At 39.3% G+C, this 22,176-nt stretch overlaps 3 protein-coding genes across 3 annotated transcripts; 1 reads left to right on the top strand and 2 right to left on the bottom strand.

Moving 5' to 3' along the window:
* Positions 1–716: 716 nt before the first annotated feature.
* timm17b (translocase of inner mitochondrial membrane 17 homolog B (yeast)) lies at positions 717–7,640 on the bottom strand. The gene is made up of 6 exons (XM_083554784.1): positions 7,515–7,640; positions 6,446–6,545; positions 6,290–6,353; positions 5,135–5,263; positions 2,949–3,059; positions 717–1,432 (listed from the first exon to the last, which is right to left on the bottom strand). The coding sequence occupies exons 1-6, from the start codon at positions 7,538–7,540 to the stop codon at positions 1,344–1,346; spliced, it is 519 nt and encodes a 172-aa protein (XP_083410910.1). The 5' UTR covers positions 7,541–7,640; the 3' UTR covers positions 717–1,343.
* A 91-nt stretch (positions 7,641–7,731) lies between these two features.
* Positions 7,732–10,960, top strand: pqbp1 (polyglutamine binding protein 1). Its single transcript, XM_083554781.1, has 7 exons — positions 7,732–7,839; positions 8,048–8,114; positions 8,209–8,320; positions 9,238–9,338; positions 9,768–10,001; positions 10,225–10,288; positions 10,418–10,960. The coding sequence occupies exons 1-7, from the start codon at positions 7,834–7,836 to the stop codon at positions 10,587–10,589; spliced, it is 756 nt and encodes a 251-aa protein (XP_083410907.1). The 5' UTR covers positions 7,732–7,833; the 3' UTR covers positions 10,590–10,960.
* Positions 10,961–11,469: 509 nt separating this feature from the next.
* On the bottom strand, positions 11,470–20,909 carry gpkow (G patch domain and KOW motifs). Its single transcript, XM_083554765.1, has 11 exons — positions 20,652–20,909; positions 18,287–18,444; positions 17,297–17,436; positions 15,924–16,030; positions 14,637–14,844; positions 14,300–14,432; positions 13,133–13,337; positions 12,912–13,029; positions 12,729–12,798; positions 12,556–12,641; positions 11,470–12,347 (listed from the first exon to the last, which is right to left on the bottom strand). Exons 1-11 carry the CDS (start codon positions 20,831–20,833, stop codon positions 12,225–12,227), a joined length of 1,530 nt encoding a protein of 509 aa, XP_083410891.1. The 5' UTR covers positions 20,834–20,909; the 3' UTR covers positions 11,470–12,224.
* Positions 20,910–22,176: the final 1,267 nt, after the last annotated feature.

Below are 22,176 nucleotides of genomic sequence, written 5' to 3'. Positions count from 1 at the left end.
CCCTTAAGACCCACCACTGTTACATCGTTCATAGTCGAGAACTGTTATTTACACTCCTATTTGCTTTGAGTCTGGATTTTCCTCTAAATTTGTGTTCATTTAGAGTTTGTCAGCCACTAAGGTCTGGTGTTTACACAACATTCCAATTCATCGCAAACGAGTTTAAGTCTGGTTGATGTCAAGGCTCTGTGCAGGATTTTTATTTTCAACTGGTGGGCCCTTGAACAAGGCCCCTAGCCCTCTCTGCTCCAGGGTTGCTCAATCATGTGAGACCCTGCGCTCTGACTCCAGCTTCCTAACAATCTGGTATACGCAAAGAAAGAATTTTACTATGCAGTAATGTATGTGACATTATTAATTTCATTATTAACACACCATCTCCGTGGATCCCACTTTGTGCACATGGGCATCGCTATGCTGGAACAGATTTTGGCAAGCTAAAAAATACAACTTTGCAAGCTGTAATTCTAAAAATTATGTTTTTGAAATTTTGTAGTAATATTTTAGGAAAGAACCAAAAGATGGGTGTAAAGGCCAAACCTTCAACCATATTATGTATAGAAGTGGTAGATTACTGGTTAAGGCATTGGACTTGGATCTGAAGGTCGTAAGTTTAAATCCCAGCAGCACCAAGCTTTCACTCCTTGGCCCCTGAGCAAGTTGCTCAGTTAAATGGATGTAAAATAAAAAAAAAAAAAATTTTAATTTAACAAAACCTCTTTTTGGATCTTCATTCATTTAAAGTACTTGTACATTTCTAACCATGTAAGTTTTTGCCTTCAGGTATAAACAAACACAAATTACTTCATTGAAAGATGTTCTTGTTGGAATTGAAATATATAATAAAATCAAGCTGCAAGCAGGCAAAGTAAATACAGGAAACAGGGAGAGGTGAAGGAATCTGAAGGATATACAAAACTATTTGCAGTTTGTTTTAGTACAAAAATTATTTATAGTGCCTAAGTGAGTATTATTTAACTGTTTTAAGTGCAATACTCTAAAATTCACAACACTTATATATACTCTGTATAGAACTGTCTGATAGAACGAGCAGCCACTGACATACTAGTCAGAAGTAGCAAAGAAAGAAAAAAGAAAGGTAACATAACAGTAGGCTGCCCACACACCTTTGGTGCTTGGCAGCAATAATAATAAAAATCATCATCATCATATTAAACTTCCCTGTATTGTTCTTAAGTACAGAATAAGTATATATGACAAGATGACCCTGAGTGATTACTGTGAACCAGCTTTAGGCAAAAAAAAAATCTGCCAAAGCTAAAATAGAAAAAAACCTTCTTTCCAGTCTTTAGTGTCACAGTCACAATTGTAGAAACTCTGTTCTACTGATATTGTCCATATCCGTGACTCTCCTGGCCCTGGCCTCCTTCTTTCGGAGGAAGTTGACTAGGATCCTCCATAAATGGACTAGCTGAAAATGAGGGGGAAAAAAAAGGGTCAAATTAGTCCTATGTTAATTATTAGAAACACTGTTAGACATGCTTATTCATCGAACTGTTCAACCAGTCAGGGATGTGTTAATATTAATTTATGACGCATGTATTTTAATTATAAAATAGGATTTTGTCATTTGTATTTGAGTGGGTTGTTAAAATTGGATGTATATTTCTATTTTTGTAGATTTAAAATACTGTAAAATTGTACTGTAAAAACGAAGTCTACATGATGACATCATACAAATGCGGCTTCTGATTGGTGCCTACTCAGTAGTTTGCCCAGACTTGTTGAGATCAGAACAAAAAATTGATCCATATGGAAGAAGGTGGTCAGGGTAAGAACAGTGCAGGCTGCCAGCTTTCTAATCGGTGTCCACTGTTCGATAAATAAACAATTGTTTGCCGTATAATGTACCCTAATTGAAGTAGCTGTTTAGTAGTCATCATTTTGCATACCATTACATGCATGACTGCCTGACACAAGAAATATTATTATATTTATGATTAACAATTAAATTAATAATTAGATAGTTGCTATGAACACCGGTGTCAGTCGTCTTCTTATGAATGACTTTTTTGTCATTGAGTCAGTGTTTCTGATGCAAAGTAGCCCTTTGTTACCAGTAACTAAATTAGGATACAATTATGAGACATTCGCAAACTGTTGAACATTAAACGGTTTAAAACTAACCTTCATCTGGGAGATCACAGGGATTATTTATGTGACTCTTTGATCTGTTAACTGGTTGCATATGTCAGATTTATGGTATGATTCGGCCTGAAAAAAGCTTTCGCTATCAAACACTGTTCACTCAATCAACTGAGTCGGTGTAACTGTGAAGGAACAGATTAAATAGACCAATTGATGGAAGGTTTGCAAAGAAATTTCTTTCTCCCTTGTAAGAGTATTTCTTTAATATTTTTAAAATACAAAAATCCAGTAGTTTATATTGATACACTTAAAGTTAAGGTATTTGGTATTTTATGTGAAAATAGATTTTGATGCATCTTTGTGCAACCCTGCAATATAAAGCAGTATAATGTGAAAAATCATGCAGATTCAGGTCAAGATCTTGAATCAATTATCAAGACACACTTCAGAATTTTTTTTTTTTACTGCTCATTAAATGTTTTTTCTAAAGGATATCTATTACATATTTCTCACTTACGGTCAGATCACATGTTTTCCCCATTCTGATGTTTCTTTAAAAATTTAACTGGAGCTCTTGACTTATATACTGTATTAAAAGTTGTATACATTGTGCTGCTGCTACATGATTGGCTGATTGGATATTTGTATGAATGTGCAGGTCTACCAACAGGTATTAATACAGTGCCTGGAAAGCGTATAATCCTGATTCTGAAATAATGTTGGGACTAATGATAAATTATCCCGATTTCTTTAAACAAGCTATAATCTCGAAGACCGGCAATAATCTTAACATGTGATTTCTCAAAAATACACGTTGTATCTGTTGGTGCGGTACTTACGATTCTGGAATTGTTGTGCCGTGTATCTGGTAAGTAAAATACCAACACCCTCAATTAGGGCGAGCAGAACCCCACCCATCATGGCTGAACCCACCATAGCCAAAGGTCCACCTGGAAATGCATAAACATTGTATAAACATTAAATATAACAATATTATATTTAATGTGTGTATGTGTGTTTATATATTCTTACCTGAACACATTTTTTTTTACTGCCCAGAGCCTTAATATTTGTTTGTTGTACCTAATAAACAGCTTTTTTACTGTACATATACATTACATGCTGTACATATAATGTGCATGTGTAAATCTATCTATCTATCTATCTATCTATCTATCTATCTATCTATCTATCTATCTATCTATCTATCTATCTATCTATCTATCTACAGTGAGAAAAATAAGTATTTGAACACCCTGCTATTTTGCAAGTTCTCCCACTTAGAAATCATGGAGGGGTCTGAAATTGTCATCGTAGGTGCATGTCCACTGTGAGAGACATAATCTAAAAATCCAGAAATCACAATATATGATTTTTAAACTATTTATGTGTATAATACAGCTGCAAATAAGTATTTGAACACCTGTCTATCAGCTAGAATTCTGACCCTCAAAGACCTGTTAGTCTGCCTTTAAAATGTCCACCTCCACTACATTTATTATCCTAAATTAGATGCACCTGTTTGAGGTCGTTAGCTGCATAAAGACACCTGTCCACCCCATACAATCAGTAAGAATCCAACTACTAACATGGCCAAGACCAAAGAGCTGTCCAAAGACACTAGAGACAAAATTGTACACCTCCACAAGGCTGGAAAGGGCTACGGGGAAATTCCCAAGCAGCTTGGTGAAAAAAGGTCCACTGTTGGAGCAATCATTAGGAAATGGAAGAAGCTAAACATGACTGTCAATCTCCCTCGGACTGGGGCTCCATGCAAGATCTCACCTCGTGGGGTCTCAATGATCCTAAGGAAGGTGAGAAATCAGCCCAGAACTACACGGGAGGAGCTGGTCAATGACCTGAATAGAGCTGGGACCACCGTTTCCAAGGTTACGGTTGGTAATACACTAAGACATCATGGTTTGAAATCATGCACGGCACGGAAGGTTCCCCTGCTTAAACCAGCACATGTCCAGACACGTCTTAAGTTTGCCAATGACCATTTGGATGATCCAGAGGAGTCATGGGAGAAAGTCATGTGGTCAGATGAGACCAAAATAGAACTTTTGGGTCATAATTCCACTAAACATGTTTGGAGGAAGAAGAATGATGAGTACCATCCCAAGAACACCATCCCTACTGTGAAACATGGGGGTGGTAGCATCATGCTTTGGGGGTGGTTTTCTGCACATGGGACAGCGCGACTGCACTGTATTAAGGAGAGGATGACCGGGGCCATGTATTTTGGGGAACAACCTCCTTCCCTCAGTTAGAGCATTGAAGATGGGTCGAGGCTGGGTCTTCCAACATGACAATGACCCGAAGCACACAGCCAGGATAACCAAGGAGTGGCTCTGTAAGAAGCATATCAAGGTTCTGGCATGGCCTAGCCAGTCTCCAGACCTAAACCCCAATAGAGAATCTTTGGAGGGAGCTCAAACTCCGTGTTTCTCAGCGACAGGCCAGAAACCTGACTGATCTAGAGAAGATCTGTGTGGAGGAGTGGACCAAAATCCTTCCTGCAGTGTGTGCAAACCTGGTGAAAAACTACAGGAAACGTTTGACCTCTGTAATTGCAAACAAAGGCTACTGTACCAAATATTAACATTGACTTTCTCAGGTGTTCAAATACTTATTTGCAGCTGTATCATACAAATAAATAGTAAAAAAAAAAATCATACATTGTGATTTCTGGATTTTTTTTTTATTATGTCTCTCACAGTAGACATGCACCTACAATGACAATTTCAGACCCCTCCATGATTTCTAAGTGGGAGAACTTGCAAAATAGCAGGGTGTTTAAATACTTATTTTCCTCACTGTATCTATCTATCTATGCAGCTTTACATCGTTTTCATTTGCTGCTCTAAAATCGCTCATATAGAGAACGTGTCAGATATCTCAGCGAATTCACGAGGTTGGGATTTGAACTTCATGTCAGAGTGCAACTGAGAAAGGCATTGCATTAACCCGGGATAAAACGGGGCCGCAGTGTAAACCTGATTTCGTGCAGGTGGACACTCACTGCGTGCAGCCAGTATGGCTCCTGTCATGGCTCCGCTCGTGATGGAGTTCCACGGGTCCTCTTTCCCCCTGAGCCGCACCAGGCCGCAGTCTATAGTGGAAAAGAGACCTCCCCACACTGCAAAACTACCTGCAAGACGTAACGCAATAGGTTCCTGGAGGAACGCTGTTGCTGTGTGCACAATTAACTGTCTACGGTTAAAATGACAATAAAAGCTACTTGAATTGATTTGTTGAATTAAACATGTCTGGGAAAAGTGTAAATAAAATTGTTTCCAGCTGTCTTTTGGTGTGACAACGTGAACAAAAATGTTTCATGTTTCGCAGCCCCTCCATAGCGTTTATTGTAACCTGAGCTGCGAATGTGTATGAATTTTTTTTTTTCTAAACACTTAGCCTTGCCAATTTGCTGTAAGATGATGAAGTTCTTTTGACTTGTCACATATACATTACAGCAGTGTTCATTCCATGCATTTCACATATCCCAGCAATATTAAGAGCGCAGAGTCAGCCATAATACAGAGCCCATGAAGCAGATAGGGTTAAGTGCTTTTCTCAAGGGCCCAACAGTGGCAGCTTGGCAACACTGGAGCTTGAAATCATGACCTTCTGATCAGTAACCCAGAAACTTAACCACCGAAGCCCCACTGCACTGTTATTGGGCAGGTTATAAGAAAATAAATGTTTGACTAACAGTAACAGTGCATCATATTACACCATCCATGATCATTTTCTTAAAACAGCACAAAATAAAATGTTTATTCTTTACATATTGTGAGTTCCTGGTGTATAATGTGCTTTTTTTTTATAGTTATGTACTTTTTTCAAAACTTATATCTGATTGTTATCTGATTGTCAGTATGTGTCATGTGAAGAGAAATCCTTCCAATCGGAATAAAGTGCCCAAAAAGGAATGAATATTGTAAGAAATTTTTTTTTTTTAAACTCCAACCCCTGCCAGCTCTCATTTATTAACAATAACATGATCACTGAGGGAACAGCTGATAAAATATTGAAATTCAGGTCACTAATTGTCTGTGTGCTTTCTTTAAACCGAACCTCATTTATAGAAACGAACATTAGAGACGGCTCAGTGCAATAACAACAGAGAACACATTGGAAGGACAACAACAACAACAACAAAAAAAAATCTCACCTCCAATCTGTGGAGCTCTGATGCGCACGGCATTCGCACTGCCTTTCAGACGATGTCGTGCACCCTGAGAAAAGAAAACAAAACTGTCGTTTATGTAGTTAAGCAGAAACAAGAGCAATAAGCTTCTTTTTTAATAGTTTAACTACTGAAACTTACCATCGGGGCATTTCGAAAGCCTTTGACGGCCTGAAAAATCCCTCCGCCGATGGCTCCCATAGTGAATGCACCCCCACAGTCGTCTACTATTCTCCATGGACTGAACACACACACAGAATATACACAAATGATGTATGATCCCACAGGTTGCATCTTGTCGGTTACTCAATTATTTATTTCCTGTTTTATCAGACAAAATAACCAGGTTATTCATTAGTGCTTTATATGCTCTGAGTAACCAAGTACAGTCTCTCAGCACCCATATACCTCAGTTACAATGGCTCACTTTTGTGTATTCATATACTAAACACAGCAGTTATACAGATCAGGGTGTGTGTTGACAGAGTGCAGTGAAATCCATATAACTTCACAAACTACAAAAACAATGTTTTTTTTGTAAGGACTTTTGAAAGGAGTCTCCAGTGTCATCAGAAAAGCGTTTGGTAAGTTCTCCGGTTCAATCATTACATGACAAACTACCTTTCCTGAGAGAGATAAAAGAGACTTGATCAGAGCATTAACTTAACTAAAAACTGCATATTATACACTGGATCCATCTGTGTTTATAGGAGCAGTTATATAAGTATATATTTTCATTTACATTTATGGCTTCTGACAGACGCCCCTCATCCAGAGCAATTTACAACTGTGCAGTTGAGGGTTAAGGATTTTGCTCAAGGCCCCAGCAATGTTTTTATGACGCTGGGACGCTTTATGACGCTACGACCTGTTACACTGTTATGAACTTTGGCTACAATGAATACTAATAACGTCTGTCTGGTTGAATGCCAAGTGAATCTTATATAGAAGTAAACAATATACTTGCTAATCTTTGAGAGCACGAAATTAAGCTATCAAGGCTACAACCTGGTAATGAATTACGACCCTAAATTAATAATAGTGAGATATTAAATAGTCGAACAGTGTGCGCTACAAAACTATACCAGCTTATAAAAGAGTAACTGAAATAACAGAATGTATATTATTTAATTATTTTTTAATATATATTCTTGCCATTAAAAAGGCGACCTATTAGATAAATAAAGCTGTCACGCATGTTATACTTTACCAAGGTTCACGAGCATATTCCTCCATGATAAACTACGGTAAGTGTCGCTGTGACGCCATATTTAAGCGACGGTCGACTGCTTGTGTATATCTCCGTATCTTTTTTGTGAGGATTTTTTTTTACACTATGATAATACAATAATATAAGTTTATTGCTATTATAAAAAAATTATTCACGCAAAAAATAAAAAATAATGCTAAATATTTATAAAGTCTCGAAAACACCAAAGGGACAAAACACGACTGTGGGAGTGTGACGTAAAATTCCTGCGCCATCCGAGAGCCTGCTTCACTGAATGAGGCGTTAGGAGCGTCTGTTTATGAAGGTAAATGTAACCGTATTTGGCTCGATATTATTATTTTTTAACGGCGTATAAGATTCGCGTGTTGTATTATATATTAGCTGTATTAATTATATACTGTAAACTGTAATCAATAAGTCATATAGCGTTAACATTATGCTAGCTGGAGCTAGGTCAACTCTGCGTAGCTACACAGAGTAAAATGGAAAATGTCTGCCTGTTTTCTCTCCAGATGCCTCTTCCTCCAGCTCTCCTGGCTCGCCTGGCAAAGCGAGGAATCGTGAAACACTCGGACCATGGTGAGGTGTTTACCTTCATTATTATAAGTAACACACCTCCAGGTTTCACCCACTAGTGTCTGACTGAGTGTTTTGTGTTTCTGTGTCCTGCAAGAACCCGAAGAGGAAATCATTGCTGAGGATTATGATGACAACAACGTGAACTATGAAGCCACAAGGCTTGAAAATCTCCCCATGAACTGGTACAAAGTGTTTGACCCAAACTGGTGAGTGCTTCAGGGTGTACTTCAGAAATTATTGATTCAGATTGGGATGGTGGGCATTTTCTTTAACAGCAGCTCAAACAACGAGCTTTAACTACAACCGAGACTATGATTGAGACTGAAATATTGAGACAGAGAGCGAGACTGGGATAGGGACAGAGACTACAACCGAGAACAAGACAGAGACCGGGATAGGTGAATAAGTAGAGAAGACTATTATATAAAGCATTCAGGGGTCATTTTCTTTAACAGTAGATCCAAATGGAGTTTAAACCACAAGCTTGGAGACCGTGACCACGATCATGAACGAAATGATAAAAAAACATTGAGGAGGAAAAGAGACCGAGATGAAGACAAAGACAGAAACCAGGACAGATGAATGAGTTAACACCCAAAAACACCTTCTATCTTGCAAAACCGATATGAGGCATTTTGGGTTCAATTTCTTTAAATGCAGCTCCATTTGTAAACTATAAGCTCTTGTTCATAGAGAAGCATCATTGAGGTTTAAGGACAAAACTCCAACTGATTTGGAATGGATTGCTGATCATGAACACTGTACTAATAATGTTATGTTGGGTATTTGACTACATTTTGTGTATTCGTGGGACATATGCTGGGTATTGTAGTGTCAGGAAGGTGAGACGTTTAGTTAAAGCTGTGAAAGAATTAAAAAAAGGGACTTTCATGAGAGATTGATAACCCAAAATACTGTGTAGTCATTTTATTTTAAAACATAAAAGTATGGGCTCTTGTTTGGCCACATAAAAGCTGCTATGGTTTGGATAAGTTTAATCAAAAAATGTTTATCCAGAGGAATACGACGGGACGGTATGACTGCTGGGGCTTTACGTCATGTTCTTGTATACAGTTCTAGTTTAAATCTTTACTGACCTAATATTCATTCGTCTTTGCTTCAGTGGACTTCCGTACTACTGGAACGTGGAGACTGACCTGGTGTCCTGGTTGTCTCCCAATGACCCTTCTGCAGTCATCACCAAACCAGTGAAGAAGCTGAGAGGTAATGAATTGGAGCGAGAAGCTTCTATGCTTTTCCTCAAAACCTGTCTTTGTATTGTGATACTGCAGGTTCTTTGTGGTGACTTTTCTTTTCTTTTTTTTTCTTTTTTAATATATATATATATATATATAGCATGAGAAATATTTGTCAGTTTTTAATTACATCACATCAGGCCATTATGAGCACCAGTGGGATTTTAAGATATCACAAAGCATGTCACAGTATAATCGCATTATCCTATACTATTAAAGTCTGTTCATCAAACAGGAGAAAAGAGCTGCTAGGGGAAAAGTCTTGTCTTCCTCAACTTGAAAGTCAATTATAGTACATAGCTCAAGACGAGACCGAGATGAAGTGGTTGAAATGCAAAAGTAGTACAGAACTCAACCGATCTGGTTGAAATACTGCTCTTTTTTCTCTGGCCCTCAGTCGAGATCGCAGAAGACAGAGGGGACGCTCATCAGGAGAAGCCCGACAGAGAGCGCGATCGCGACAAGGAACGGGACCGAGAGCGAGACAGGGATCGGGACAGAGATCGTGAGCGTGACCGAGATGACGGGAGAGAGCGAGATAGAGAGCGCGACAGGGATAGGGACAGAGACAGAGACCGGGACAGGAGAATGAGGAGAGAGGACAGCGGCCCGTACAACAAATCTAAGAGAGGTAAACCCCCCAAATTCCTTCTGTCTTCAAATTCAAACTGACCTTTTTATTTTCTTTGAAATTTTACATTTCCTCAGTTAAAACATTTGATGTTTGTTCTATTGTGCATAAAATATGGATTCATGAGATTTGCCAATCATTGCATTTTGTTTATTTACATTTTACACATCCCAGTGTTTTTGGAATTGGTGGTGTAAAGGTTACATCCTGTTTCTTTATGCAGGTGGAAACAGGAATAAGGAGGAGTTGGATCCTATGGATCCCAGTGCCTACTCAGATGCACCGAGGTGAACATTTGTTCCAATTAACACTTTGTTTTTCCTGATCATGTCTATTTAAAAAAATATATGAAAGGTGTACGTAAACAACCGTCTGTCTGTCTGTGTGTGTGTGTGTGTGCGCGCGCGCGCACCCAGGGGCTTGTGGTCCACCGGGCTTCCCAAGCGTAACGAGGCTAAGACGGGAGCGGACACCACGGCAGCAGGACCACTGTTCCAACAGAGGCCGTACCCCAGTCCTGGAGCTGTGCTTAGAGCCAACGCCGAACACACCAGACGTCTCGAAGAGGATGACGACGATGATGACTAAGCAGAAGGAAAACCTCCTTTATAACAAGCCGGAGGATAAACAAATATGAACAGCCTTTAAACAATGAATGCAGCCAAGCTTTCTGGACTGAGACATGCACGCTAAAGGTTATGCTTTTTGTAACAGTCGTGTCATTTTGCTGAAATTTGCTCCCAATTTTACAGAAGAATTTGTCAGGTTCTTTTCACACTTAGTCTACAAAACGCTGTATAGGCTGCGAGGCTTTTAGTAGCGACTCTTCACGTCTGTTCAGGGTGTTCTTAAATCTGTAACCTTGTATTAGACATTTTGTAATAGGACAGTAAGCACAATTCCTCCTTTAACTGTTGAATGATTTTGAAGCTTTCGGTGTTAAAAGGAAATTGACAATATCCTGCCTTGTCCAGTCGTGTAATTTGTAATAAAAAGTGATGCTGGGGTTTATTTGAAAGAGCACCATGTACTGTAAAAACAAATATTTGGAACGATTTCAGTGCGAGGAGGAAAGGATCCTGAAGTGGATAAGAAATGTAGAGGATGACCTCAACAATGACCTTAAATCGTGAATGTTCGAGTTAGTCATGTTGAAATTCTGGCTGTTTACTCTGCGGCCCAGGTTCGATCCCCAATTAGGAAACCGGCTAAATGGGGAGGGTTGCGTTAGGAAGGGCATCCAGTGTAAAAACGTGCCAAATCAAACATGCTGATGATCTGCTGTGGCGACCCCTAATGGGAAAACCGAAAGGAAGTTTTGCCATGTTGATGAAAAAGAAGTGACAAAAAAAGTATCTCAGACTGCTCAGAACACTGAAACCATGAAATGGATGAGATACAGCAGGAGACACTGGTTTTACTGCTTCACACGATTTGATTGGATATGAGCAGAGGGGAGCGGTGTTCAAATAATACTTTTATTATTAAAAAAACATCCAGTATGGCAGTGAATATGGGACCTGAACAAAACTCAGATTTACTACAAACAGTGTGTTTTTCTTGACAAAGAAAGAAAATCCCAAACCACATCCTCAGTCTGGTTTCTGATACAAGATGTTTTCTGCGATCTCTCCAGCAAGCAGGAAGTAGAATTAAAATCATTTAGCCAGAAGTGACAGACACATGGATAGACGGCGACAGAGTTCGCATGAAGCGTGCGAAGTAGCACGTCACGCTGAATAATGTGCATTAGATGGACAATAGTACTGGGGCACCTGACTTTCCAGCCATTTCTGGTTCTTACCCATTCTGTTCCCACAAAGTTGGAGGCACACATTTCTGTAGGATGTCTTTAGATGAGGGATCATGAAATTTACCCTTCACTTGAACTAGTAGATCCAAACCTGTTCCAGAGTCTGTTATAAAGCTCTGAACTCAACCTCACTGAAACCTTTGAAACTAATTCTTAAAAATCTGACTTTACCAACACCCATGTGGCTGAATGAGCACAAATCTCCACAAAACTCCAAAATCTTCCCAAAAGAGTGGATATTATAATAAGAGTAAATGTGAAATGGGATGTCAAAAAGCACATAAATCTTCAGGTGTCCACAAACTTTTGCCCGTACAGTGTAGTTGTGGCTGTGGTTCATGTCTCTGGGGCGAGAAAAGACTTTGGTGTTGGTCACTGTAGGCCTTTTGGTTGTTTGTGTGAAGTGTTTGTCAGTGATCTCCCATGTAATGGCAGATGGAATCGTAGTCCAGGGTGAAGAGCTTCTCTTCGTATCGCTCCAGCTGCACCATGGCCCTACACTTGTCCTTATCACGCTTTAGAATGCGGCCCATCTGCATGCAAAACACACACATGCAAAATTACATTGTTTTTACTCACAACTAATATTTCCAATGCTTATAGTAAGATTTGCTAATATACACCAATCAGGCAGAACATTATAAGCGCTGAAGTGAATGGATAAACTATTAATGCATGTGGGCAAAAATCCACTCCACTGACTCATAGAATTATCAGGCTCAACCTTTTGTGTATATGTACCTGTCCTCGATGTTCTCCCAGCACCACCATCACCGAGTCTGTGTCACTTTTAGGCACGATGGTCTCGAGCATCGTCTGTTTGACGTCTAAGGAGGAAATAAACGATGTAATGAATCACTGAATCAGTTACTGAGGTAACAAATGAGAAAAAACACCCCAACACAGCGTCTTACCATCCAGCAGTCGGCCTTCGTCTGTGCGGCAGACACACAAGTGTGGCGTGAGGACGTCCTCGATTGTCATCTGAACACAGCAATAAAAAAACCCGTAAAAGAACTTTCATGATGCTGGAGCACAAGCACTAGCAGCAGCGGTTTTGCTAATGCAGGAGTTTGTGAGGAGGAGTGGAGCTCTACCTTATAGTTGTAGTATTTGCCACCTTTGAAGGTTTTATCGATGAAGCGCACACGGAGGTCTCTCTGAAGCCAGGATGGCGCAGACGAGCGGGACTCCTTCATCGGAGGAGGTTTATCTCTGAATTCAAACCACACAAAATAATAGTAATAAATAAAAATAATTCCTGCTCACATTGTGTACATTATCAGTAACAGTACTTCCCCCTCTGTGGTGATGTTACCTGTCTGTATCAGTGTAATTGTGCTTCCTCTTCCTCTGGTCACGCTCTTTATCGCTCTCGCGTTCCTTCTCTCGTTCTGTGTGCCGCTCTCTCTGCCGCTCGTCTTTCCCGTTCGCCTTCTCTTCTCGTCTCTGCTGCTCTTTCTCTCGCTCTCGGTCTTTCTCTCGCTCTTTCTCCTTGTCCTTGTGGGCTTTACTGAGGCGGCCTGGCAAAGCAGAGAATGAGGGCCGTTGATAAATAAACCAGCGTGCATAAAGCAGCATACACAATGACGTGATGATGTTTGGGATAAATACAGGATCTCGTTCATTCTCCGTGTGCTACACAACGGTTAAAAACCTGTTCTACACTTGGAGGTACACAGTGACCTCATCGATTCAAATCATCTTGACCAAATTATGGCCTGAAAGAGATAGAAATAGGCAGTGGTGGACAGTAACAAAGTAAAGGTCACTCATTTCTGTACTGAAGTATTTCCATTTTACTTTAAGTCAAATATCCTACTTTTGTTTTACTCGACTACATTCGGTGAAATCAGTCGTTCCTTTTTATTTATAAGTGGATACAAAAACATATCTGGTCAAGCACGCAGCAATCCACCAATCAGGGTCGAGCTGTGTTTTTAGAACTTGTTTTGATTGCCGCTTGGTGGTTTCTGCGTTTTACCAACCGACAGTTCACGTTCAGTTCCACAGGAAGCAGAACATTGTGAGAGTAATAAATGATGGGAGAAACTCCTGACTTGAACTCGTCACAACACTCATAGCCTCTTTTTTTAAGTTGTTGAAAATAAGGCTTTGGGCTCATGATAATTTTAAAAGATATCAGTGTTTGCCTCATTAATATTATTCTATTAATAGATTCATGTGCCGAGAGTAACAAAGTCTTTTCACACGAACTAAGATGATTAATTAAAAAATCTTGTGGCAAAAATTATAATAGAACTTTATAGCGTAAAGACACTTATGTACATTTAAAGGCAAGGTACTTTTTCTCAAGTGAAAGTTTAAAGGGAGCACATAGTTTTACTGGAGTCATATTTTACCAACTGTATCTCTACTTTAACCCCAAGTATATGCTTTGTGTACTTTGTTCAGCACTGGAAAGAAGAGAGAGAAAGTTAGAAAAAGAGAGAAAGATTCTTTAACAAGTGTTACGGGGACTCACTGAGGTCTTTGCTGTATTTGTCGTATTCTTTCCGAGGCACTAGGCGTAGCGAGTGCTGGCTGATTGTCACGGATTTTCCTCCGATAGCAAGTTTCACCACGACTCTGGCATTGTCTGTGTCTACTCCCTCTATCTGAGAGAAAAAGAGAGGGGATTCATTGGAAAAAAGCCTACGGCTACATTTATAGCATGGCTCCAAAAACCAAATTAGATTCGCATGTAATCATCTGCTGAAACATTTGGATATCATTTCATACGCCCTCATTAACGCACGAAGAAAATGAATCGACAGTATTGTTATTAAATTTCCATCAAAATAAGTCAATCTGTATCTGACCATCCCATAGAGGTCTTTATGAGCCCCAGTCTGAACATAAACACATCCTCCAGGTCCCAGCACTAAGCCCTCGTCATCTTTTTCTCTCACTTCTCCAGGTTTAGGGGGTCTTCGTGGCCCTGAAGGTTCCAGGTCTTTGATGGCAGCGCGATTGGCTCCCAGACCCAGGCCTTTGGGTCTTAGCTGATGTTCTATAGGTTTAATATCTCTAAAAAAGATAGAGAGGGGGAAAGAGAGAGAGAGAGAGAGAGAGGAAAAAAACAGAGAGAGAGAGAGAGAGAGAGCGCATTTAAATTTGATGATTTTTTTTTTAAATCTTAAGACATTCTGATTACATATGCATTCGTGATGTTAGGTTCTCAAATCTGATTGGTCAGGATCTGTTAAATAATTCTCTTTTTTTGGCAGCATAATTCAAAACACAGGTTTACGCCGCTGCATTTGGTTCTGATATCATCTTGAAGCAGCAACTCATTTACATGTGACTATAAATTCCATTAACAAATTGAGAAAGTTGTAATACCCGCCACGTGACCAAGAATGAAACACATCGTCGCGTGAAGTTTCGGTGACAACAAAACCTCCCAGGTGGATATTTCTCCCAAAACAGCACACCTGCTCAGGCTTTACTCATTTCACTCACATTACTCATGATATAAACACTGTTCTCTCCTGATCCAAAGGCCAAGAATGTGACGCACTGTTCCATCATACAAACCTACTTATTACAGTTATAGAAGCAGGAGCTTGTAGGTTAATTTTAGACCAATACATTAGGAGGAGGAGAGTGTACACAAATATGTATACAGTATACACACAAAAAAAAAAAGGAAAAAAAAAAGGAGAAAGCATCAAGGGACAAAAGTAATGTCTGCTTGTCTGTTTATATCAGAACAGACGACAGGTTTAAACACATAAATAAAAATTATAATGGAATATCTGATATACCACGGCAGAACTCCCTCACGCTTAAACACTCTATAATGGGGTGATAAACCTCATTATGAATAATGCAAGTGGAAAGTCTATATGATTCCAATGCAAACAGGTGTCCTTTAGGTTTAATACAATAAAAATTAAATAGGTCAGCTATACACTAGACGCACAAAAGTATTGGGACACCTGACTTTTCCAGATTTTTGGTTCTTTCCCAAATTGTTACCACGAAGGTAGAGGTGCACAACTGTATAGGACGTCTCTGGACACAGGAGGCTGTAACATTACATTTTTCTAATGCAGAAATGAGAGTAGATAAACAAAGACAGGAGGACAGAGATGATATCTTACTGTTTGAACGTGCGTCCGATGCCCTCTCCCTGCTTCCAGCCCATTCCTTTCAGCATGGCGAGTCCATATGCCTCGACTGGAACCTGCTCATAATCAGCTTCTGAGGACTGATAGAGAAAAGCGGAATAATAATATTCAGAAACATTGCTCTTGTCTTTCACACCAGTCAGGCCTTGAACACCTTCTCGAAACATATGCTCATGACAAACACAACACGAGCCGCATAAGAGGTGATAATTAGACGTGCGTTTCTCTCATCTCGTATATACCTGAAGAGCGCGCACGCACGCACGCACGCACGCACGCACGCACGCACGCACGCACGCACGCACGCACGCACGCACGCACGCACGCACGCACGCACGCACGCACGCACGCACGCACGCACACACACACACACACACACACACACACAACCTGGCACACAGGGACTGATGGAGCAGATAAATGAGGAAAAGACAGGAAGAAATATGCAGAGTAAGCCGCAGCGACTGGACAGTGCTTCACACACACCCGCACATAACACGTCATTCAGCCCACACGCCGTTTAAGGGACCTGCTACTCTGGTATGTGAACTTAAGTGCTGACACAGCCGTATGCAGATGACCTGATTCGACCAGAGAGAACTGGAGCTCCCTGTGTCTCACGAACATGGAAAAAAACCTCTCTGGCTTACATTTTTCACACGTACAGTAAAGATTAGATAGAAACACTAGATGGACAAAAAGCCAAATGACAAATGTAAACCTCTCGCAACGCACATTTGTACTTTCCGAACCGTTAAAATTCATCTCTCAAACTTTTCTTTAAACGTGTTTAAAGACACCTGATCATAGTAGAACATAAAATAAACTCTATGGAAGTCTGAGTAAACGCCCGTTTTATTAGCAAACATGTCCAATCCTGAAGACAGTCTTGAGCCCCATGAGCTGCCTTGTGCTACAAAATGGACTTTAATGAATGTTATTGGATAAACAGAAGATCTGCTACAGAGACCGTACACAAAACTAGACGTATGAACTACTGCCCCCCCCCCATACTTTTCTACATCTGAATCTGCCGGTACTTTTGGTTATATTTAAGTGGATTTAACTTGTGTTTAAATCTGTTTGTTTATTTATTTTTTTCTTCCATTTGGTAGCAAAACATCAGAGAAGAAAAAAAATGGTGCCAACATCTCCCTGCTATGAATATACTGGAAAACCTCAATGTTCTTTTAAATCCCAAATTACTGAATATTTGATGCCACATTAAAAACCCTTTCAAACACCCATCGTCATCATTTCTTGTTTATGTTTAACTCCATCATGATGTTCGGTTCCATCACCCTGAGTTTAACCGCTTATGCATTCTCCGGTCGGTCCTGACTCACCGATTCGGGCCGGATGTCCACTTTAAGGTGATCTCTGTCCTCGAAGCCCTGCGGAACCTGGTTCTGCATGAGTAGCGGGATGGCCAGGTTCGGGTCGCACTTCGGGCCATTTTTCCATTGTTCCTGCTGCTTCTGAGACTCTGAGATCAGACATTTTAAGCAAGAATCAGTGAGAAGATTCGGTGCTTTCGTGTTATAATGGATTTAAATAAATAAACGTTCTCAGGCTTCCTACACATTTTTTTCAGCATAAAATCCAGATTTTTTCCAGATTCAAGTAGGCAGACTTAAAGATCTTTAAGACCAAATTTAGGATTTTAAATTTCAACGTGTAACGTTACAATCTCTGATGTATTTCAGAGTCTAAATCTTTGACGTATGCTATTATATTACAAAATAATTGCTGGATGGTTGTAGCTGCTGTAGCTTATAAAACATTAACACCGAACCACGTTCAAAACACAGCACGTGATTAAAACTGCAATTCCAAAACAGAGTGACGTTAATCATTTTTACATTTCTATTGTGCAACTCATCAAGAAACTACAAAACAGAACTAAAGTTCATTAAAAAAAAAATTTGTATGCTTTTTTATATACATATTTTCTGGTAATTACTCAAATTACATTCAAATTGAAAAATCTAATGTTGTGCTCATCAGGTCGGTACGGTTTGCTGGTTCCACCAACCAGAAAAAGAATCCTTATATTAAATAATCACGTTTAAATAAAGCGTTACAGCAACATGCATACGCTTTTAAACCAACACCACACACAGTTCCTAAATGCTTTCTATCTTTCTTTTATTAGCAGGTTTGAACTCTTTAAACTGAATTCATATCTTTATGCCAGTGTCCTAATCTAGATACTGCCAAGATCGAATAAATTCTGCCAAGTTGTAGACGCTGTAGATCAGAGTCGAGATGTTCACAAACCTGCACAATAAAGCTCACTTTGGATCTAAAGAAAAGGGTCAACAACACAAACACACCTTCGATAATCTCTTTGATAGCTTGAGACTCCACAGAGTCCTGCTGCTCGGACGGAGCTTCTTTCCCATCCTCCTGCTTCACCCCTTCGTGTCTGTACCAGCGGTTCTTCTGGATCAGAGGGATGATGAGCTCTTTAGGTTTCTCCACTGGCTTGGTGCTGTATGTTGCAGTGAACGACAAAGCACATTTTGTAATCACTGCGTATTCAGGCAGAAAATATTACATTTCTGTGAATATATTATGAAATTGTATGAGGTGCTGGAATCAAATTAAAGTCTGATGCTCACGTGTTGGAAATATAGTTAATATCCATGGCTCTGTGTGTGTGTGTGTGTGTGTGTGTATATATATATATATATACACACACACACACACACACACACACACACACACACACACACACACACACACACACACACACACACACACACACACACTGGGTACGGAAAGTATTCAGACCCCCTCAAATTTTTCACTCTTTGTTATATTGCAGCCATTTGCTAAAATCATTTAGGTTCATTCTTCTTCCTCATGAATGTACACATAGCACCCCATACTGACAGAAAAACACAGAATTGTTGACATTGTTGCAGATTTATTAAAAAAGAAAAACTGAAATATCACATGGTCCTAAGTATTCAGACCCTTTGCTCAGTATTTAGTAGAAGCCCCCTTTTGATCTAATACAGCCAGGAGTCTTTTTGGGAAAGATGCAACAAGTCTTTCACACCTGGATTTGGGGATCCTCTGCCATTCCTCCTTGCAGGTCCTCTCCAGTTCTGTCAGGTTGGATGGTAAACGTTGGTGGACAGCCATTTTTAGGTCTCTCCAGAGATGCTCAATTGGGTTTAAGTCAGGGCTCTGGCTGGGCCATTCAAGAACAGTCACGGAGTTGTTGTGAAGCCACGCCTTCGTTATTTTAGCTGTGTGCTTAGGGTCATTGTCTTGTTGGAAGGTAAACCTTCGGCCCAGTCTGAGGTTCAGAGCACTCTGGAGAAGGTTTTTGTCCAGGATATCCCTGTACTTGGCCACATTTACCTTTTTCCTCGATTGCAACCAGTCGTCCTGTCCCTGCAGCTGAAAAACACCCCCACAGCATGATGCTGCCACCACCATGCTTCACTGTTGGGACTGTATTGGACAGGTGATGAGCAGTGCCTGGTTTTCTCCACACATACCTCTTAGAATTAAGGCCAAAAAGTTCTATTTTGGTCTCATCAGACCAGAGAATCTTATTTCTCACCATCTTGGAGTCCTTCAGGTGTTTTTTAGCAAACTCCATGCGAGCTTTCATGTGTCTTACACTGAGGAGAGGCTTCCGTCGGGCCACTCTGCCATAAAGCCCCGACTGGTGGAGGGCTGCAGTGATGGTTGACTTTCTACAACTTTCTCCCATCTCCTGACTGCATCTCTGGAGCTCAGCCACAGTGATCTTTGGGTTCTTCTTTACCTCTCTCACCAAGGCTCTTCTCCCCCGATAGCTCAGTTTGGCCAGACGGCCAGCTCTAGGAAGGGTTCTGGTCGTCCCAAACGTCTTCCATTTGAGGATTATGGAGGCCACTGTGCTCTTAGGAACCTTGAGTGCAGCAGAAATCTTTTTGTAACCTTGGCCAGATCTGTGCCTTGCCACAATTCTGTCTCTGAGCTCTTCAGGCAGTTCCTTTGACCTCATGATTCTCATTTGCTCTGACATGCATTGTGATCTGGAAGGTCTTATATAGACAGGTGTGTGGCTTTCCTAATCAAGTCCAATCAGTATAATCAAACACAGCTGGACTCAAATGAAGGTGTAGAACCATCTCAAGGATGATCAGAAGAAATGGAAAGCACCTGAGTTAAATATGAGTGTCACAGCAAAGGGTCTGAATACTTAGGACCATGTGATATTTCAGTTTTTCTTTTTTAATAAATCTGCAACAATGTCAACAATTCTGTGTTTTTTTGTCAGTATGGGGTGCTATGTGTACATTCATGAGGAAGAAGAATGATCTTAGCAAATGGCTGCAATATAACAAAGAGTGAAAAATTTAAGGGGGTCTGAATACTTTCCGTACCCACTGTATATATATATATATATATATATATATATATATATATATATATATATAAAAAACATACACACTCATAATGAGGAAAATGTCATGTAAATCCTGGTTCTTTGGTTCCAGTTTAAAACTCGAGTACTGAATGACTAGACGTTAATGCTTTATTTTCCTAATATTGTCCAAAAAGTATGTAAAACTTAAAAAATTATGTATGAGATTATGGGCTAACAAAAGATTAATAAATGAATAATATTTTGCTAGTGTATACACACACAACAACTAGCATAGTTCGACAGGTTAGCTCGTAGCATTAGCTTACCTTTTTAGTTCCTTTCCCTCGACTCCAGTTAAAAAATCTCGCTCTTCTGATTTCTCGGCTTTGACTTTATTTATCTTTTTGCTAAAGCCGAAAGAAATCGGACCAGTCTTCGTTTCTCCATCTGATTTCTTCAATAGCTCCATGTTATCGCCGCGGTTTCGTTGCGGCTCCGGCGACGCCATGTTTGGTGCTTCTTTCAGATTATTCGCAAGAATGCTGGGTAATGTAGTTTCATTGCTGGATCTTTCGCGTCAAAGTAAGGCAAGGTTACAATACATTTCCCAGAATGCATCTCAATGTGTCGCACAAGCGCGAAAGAGAGCAGTGGAAACGTGTCATATGGGAAAATCCAGTAAAAAATGTTATATAATTTTATAAATAAACGTAGAAAAAATACTCTCCTCTCTTTTTTTTATTTTTATTAAATGTTTAAGATTTATACATATTATATATTTAAATATTCATTCTTCTGAAATGACTATCACGACATATTGTTCTTTATTAATAAAATATTTATCCTTCTTATCCTGCAAAAAAAAGTGTATAGTGATTGTTTCTATTTTCAATATTATTGTGAATTGCATATTTATTCTACCTTAAAATAAAAATAAAATAAAAATCTACTTAAGGAAAATTAATTTTCCTTGACAGGAAGAAGATTTTACATTTGTGGGATATATAACTACATATTTGTCTTATAATTTGAGATGTTTTAAAATTACATTAATTATATTTGGTAATCACTCTATAGTTACTCTATAGTTACCCAAATCTGGTATTTTGTTCAGTTAAATTGGTTAGATAATTGATTTGATTTATTTATTATACTTATGCATTTGCAACTGTTTGTTATTATTTGTTTTTATTTTGCTTAGTTGTGGATATATATATATATATATATATATATATATATATATATATATATATATATATATATATATATATATATATATATAATATAACCGAAAAGTTTAAGACACAGTACAGTGTGATTAGGGTGCAATAAGGACTCCAGTAAGACTAAAAGGTAGAGAAAGGGATCTCTGGGAGAGGAGATGGAGTATGATTACTGATGACTACTGATTGAATTATTTTTTAAGAAAACTACATTTATAACAATTTTACACTCACTTATCACAAAGTTTATAGAGTGTACAATATCAACAACTTTAAACCATACAGAATGATTATCAATAATAACAACCTGAACAAACATCTATACAGAAAATTCACTTTGCTGTTCACAACTGCAATCTGGTTCATGTAGCAGCCTAGTGAGAAGGTGGCAGTTTATTGGTTAAGGTAGTGGACTTTGGATCTGAAGGTCATGAGTTCAAATCCCAGCTACACCAAGCTGCTGCTTCTGAGCAAAGCCCTTAACCTTATAGCTGCTTGGCTGCATGAATGATATAAATGTAAGTCTCTCTGATAGGATTGTCTTGTCTACACTGCTGTAATATACTGAGTAATGTGCTCTTGATGTTTTCTGTAGCGGTGACTGAGGCTCTACAGCTGCATTTACTGA

This window comes from Silurus aristotelis (genome assembly GCF_946808225.1).
Source record: "Silurus aristotelis genome assembly, chromosome: 11".
Taxonomy (NCBI): domain Eukaryota; kingdom Metazoa; phylum Chordata; class Actinopteri; order Siluriformes; family Siluridae; genus Silurus; species Silurus aristotelis.
Note: the sequence above shows the minus strand (reverse complement) of the source record. Positions and strands in the feature narration are given on the sequence as shown.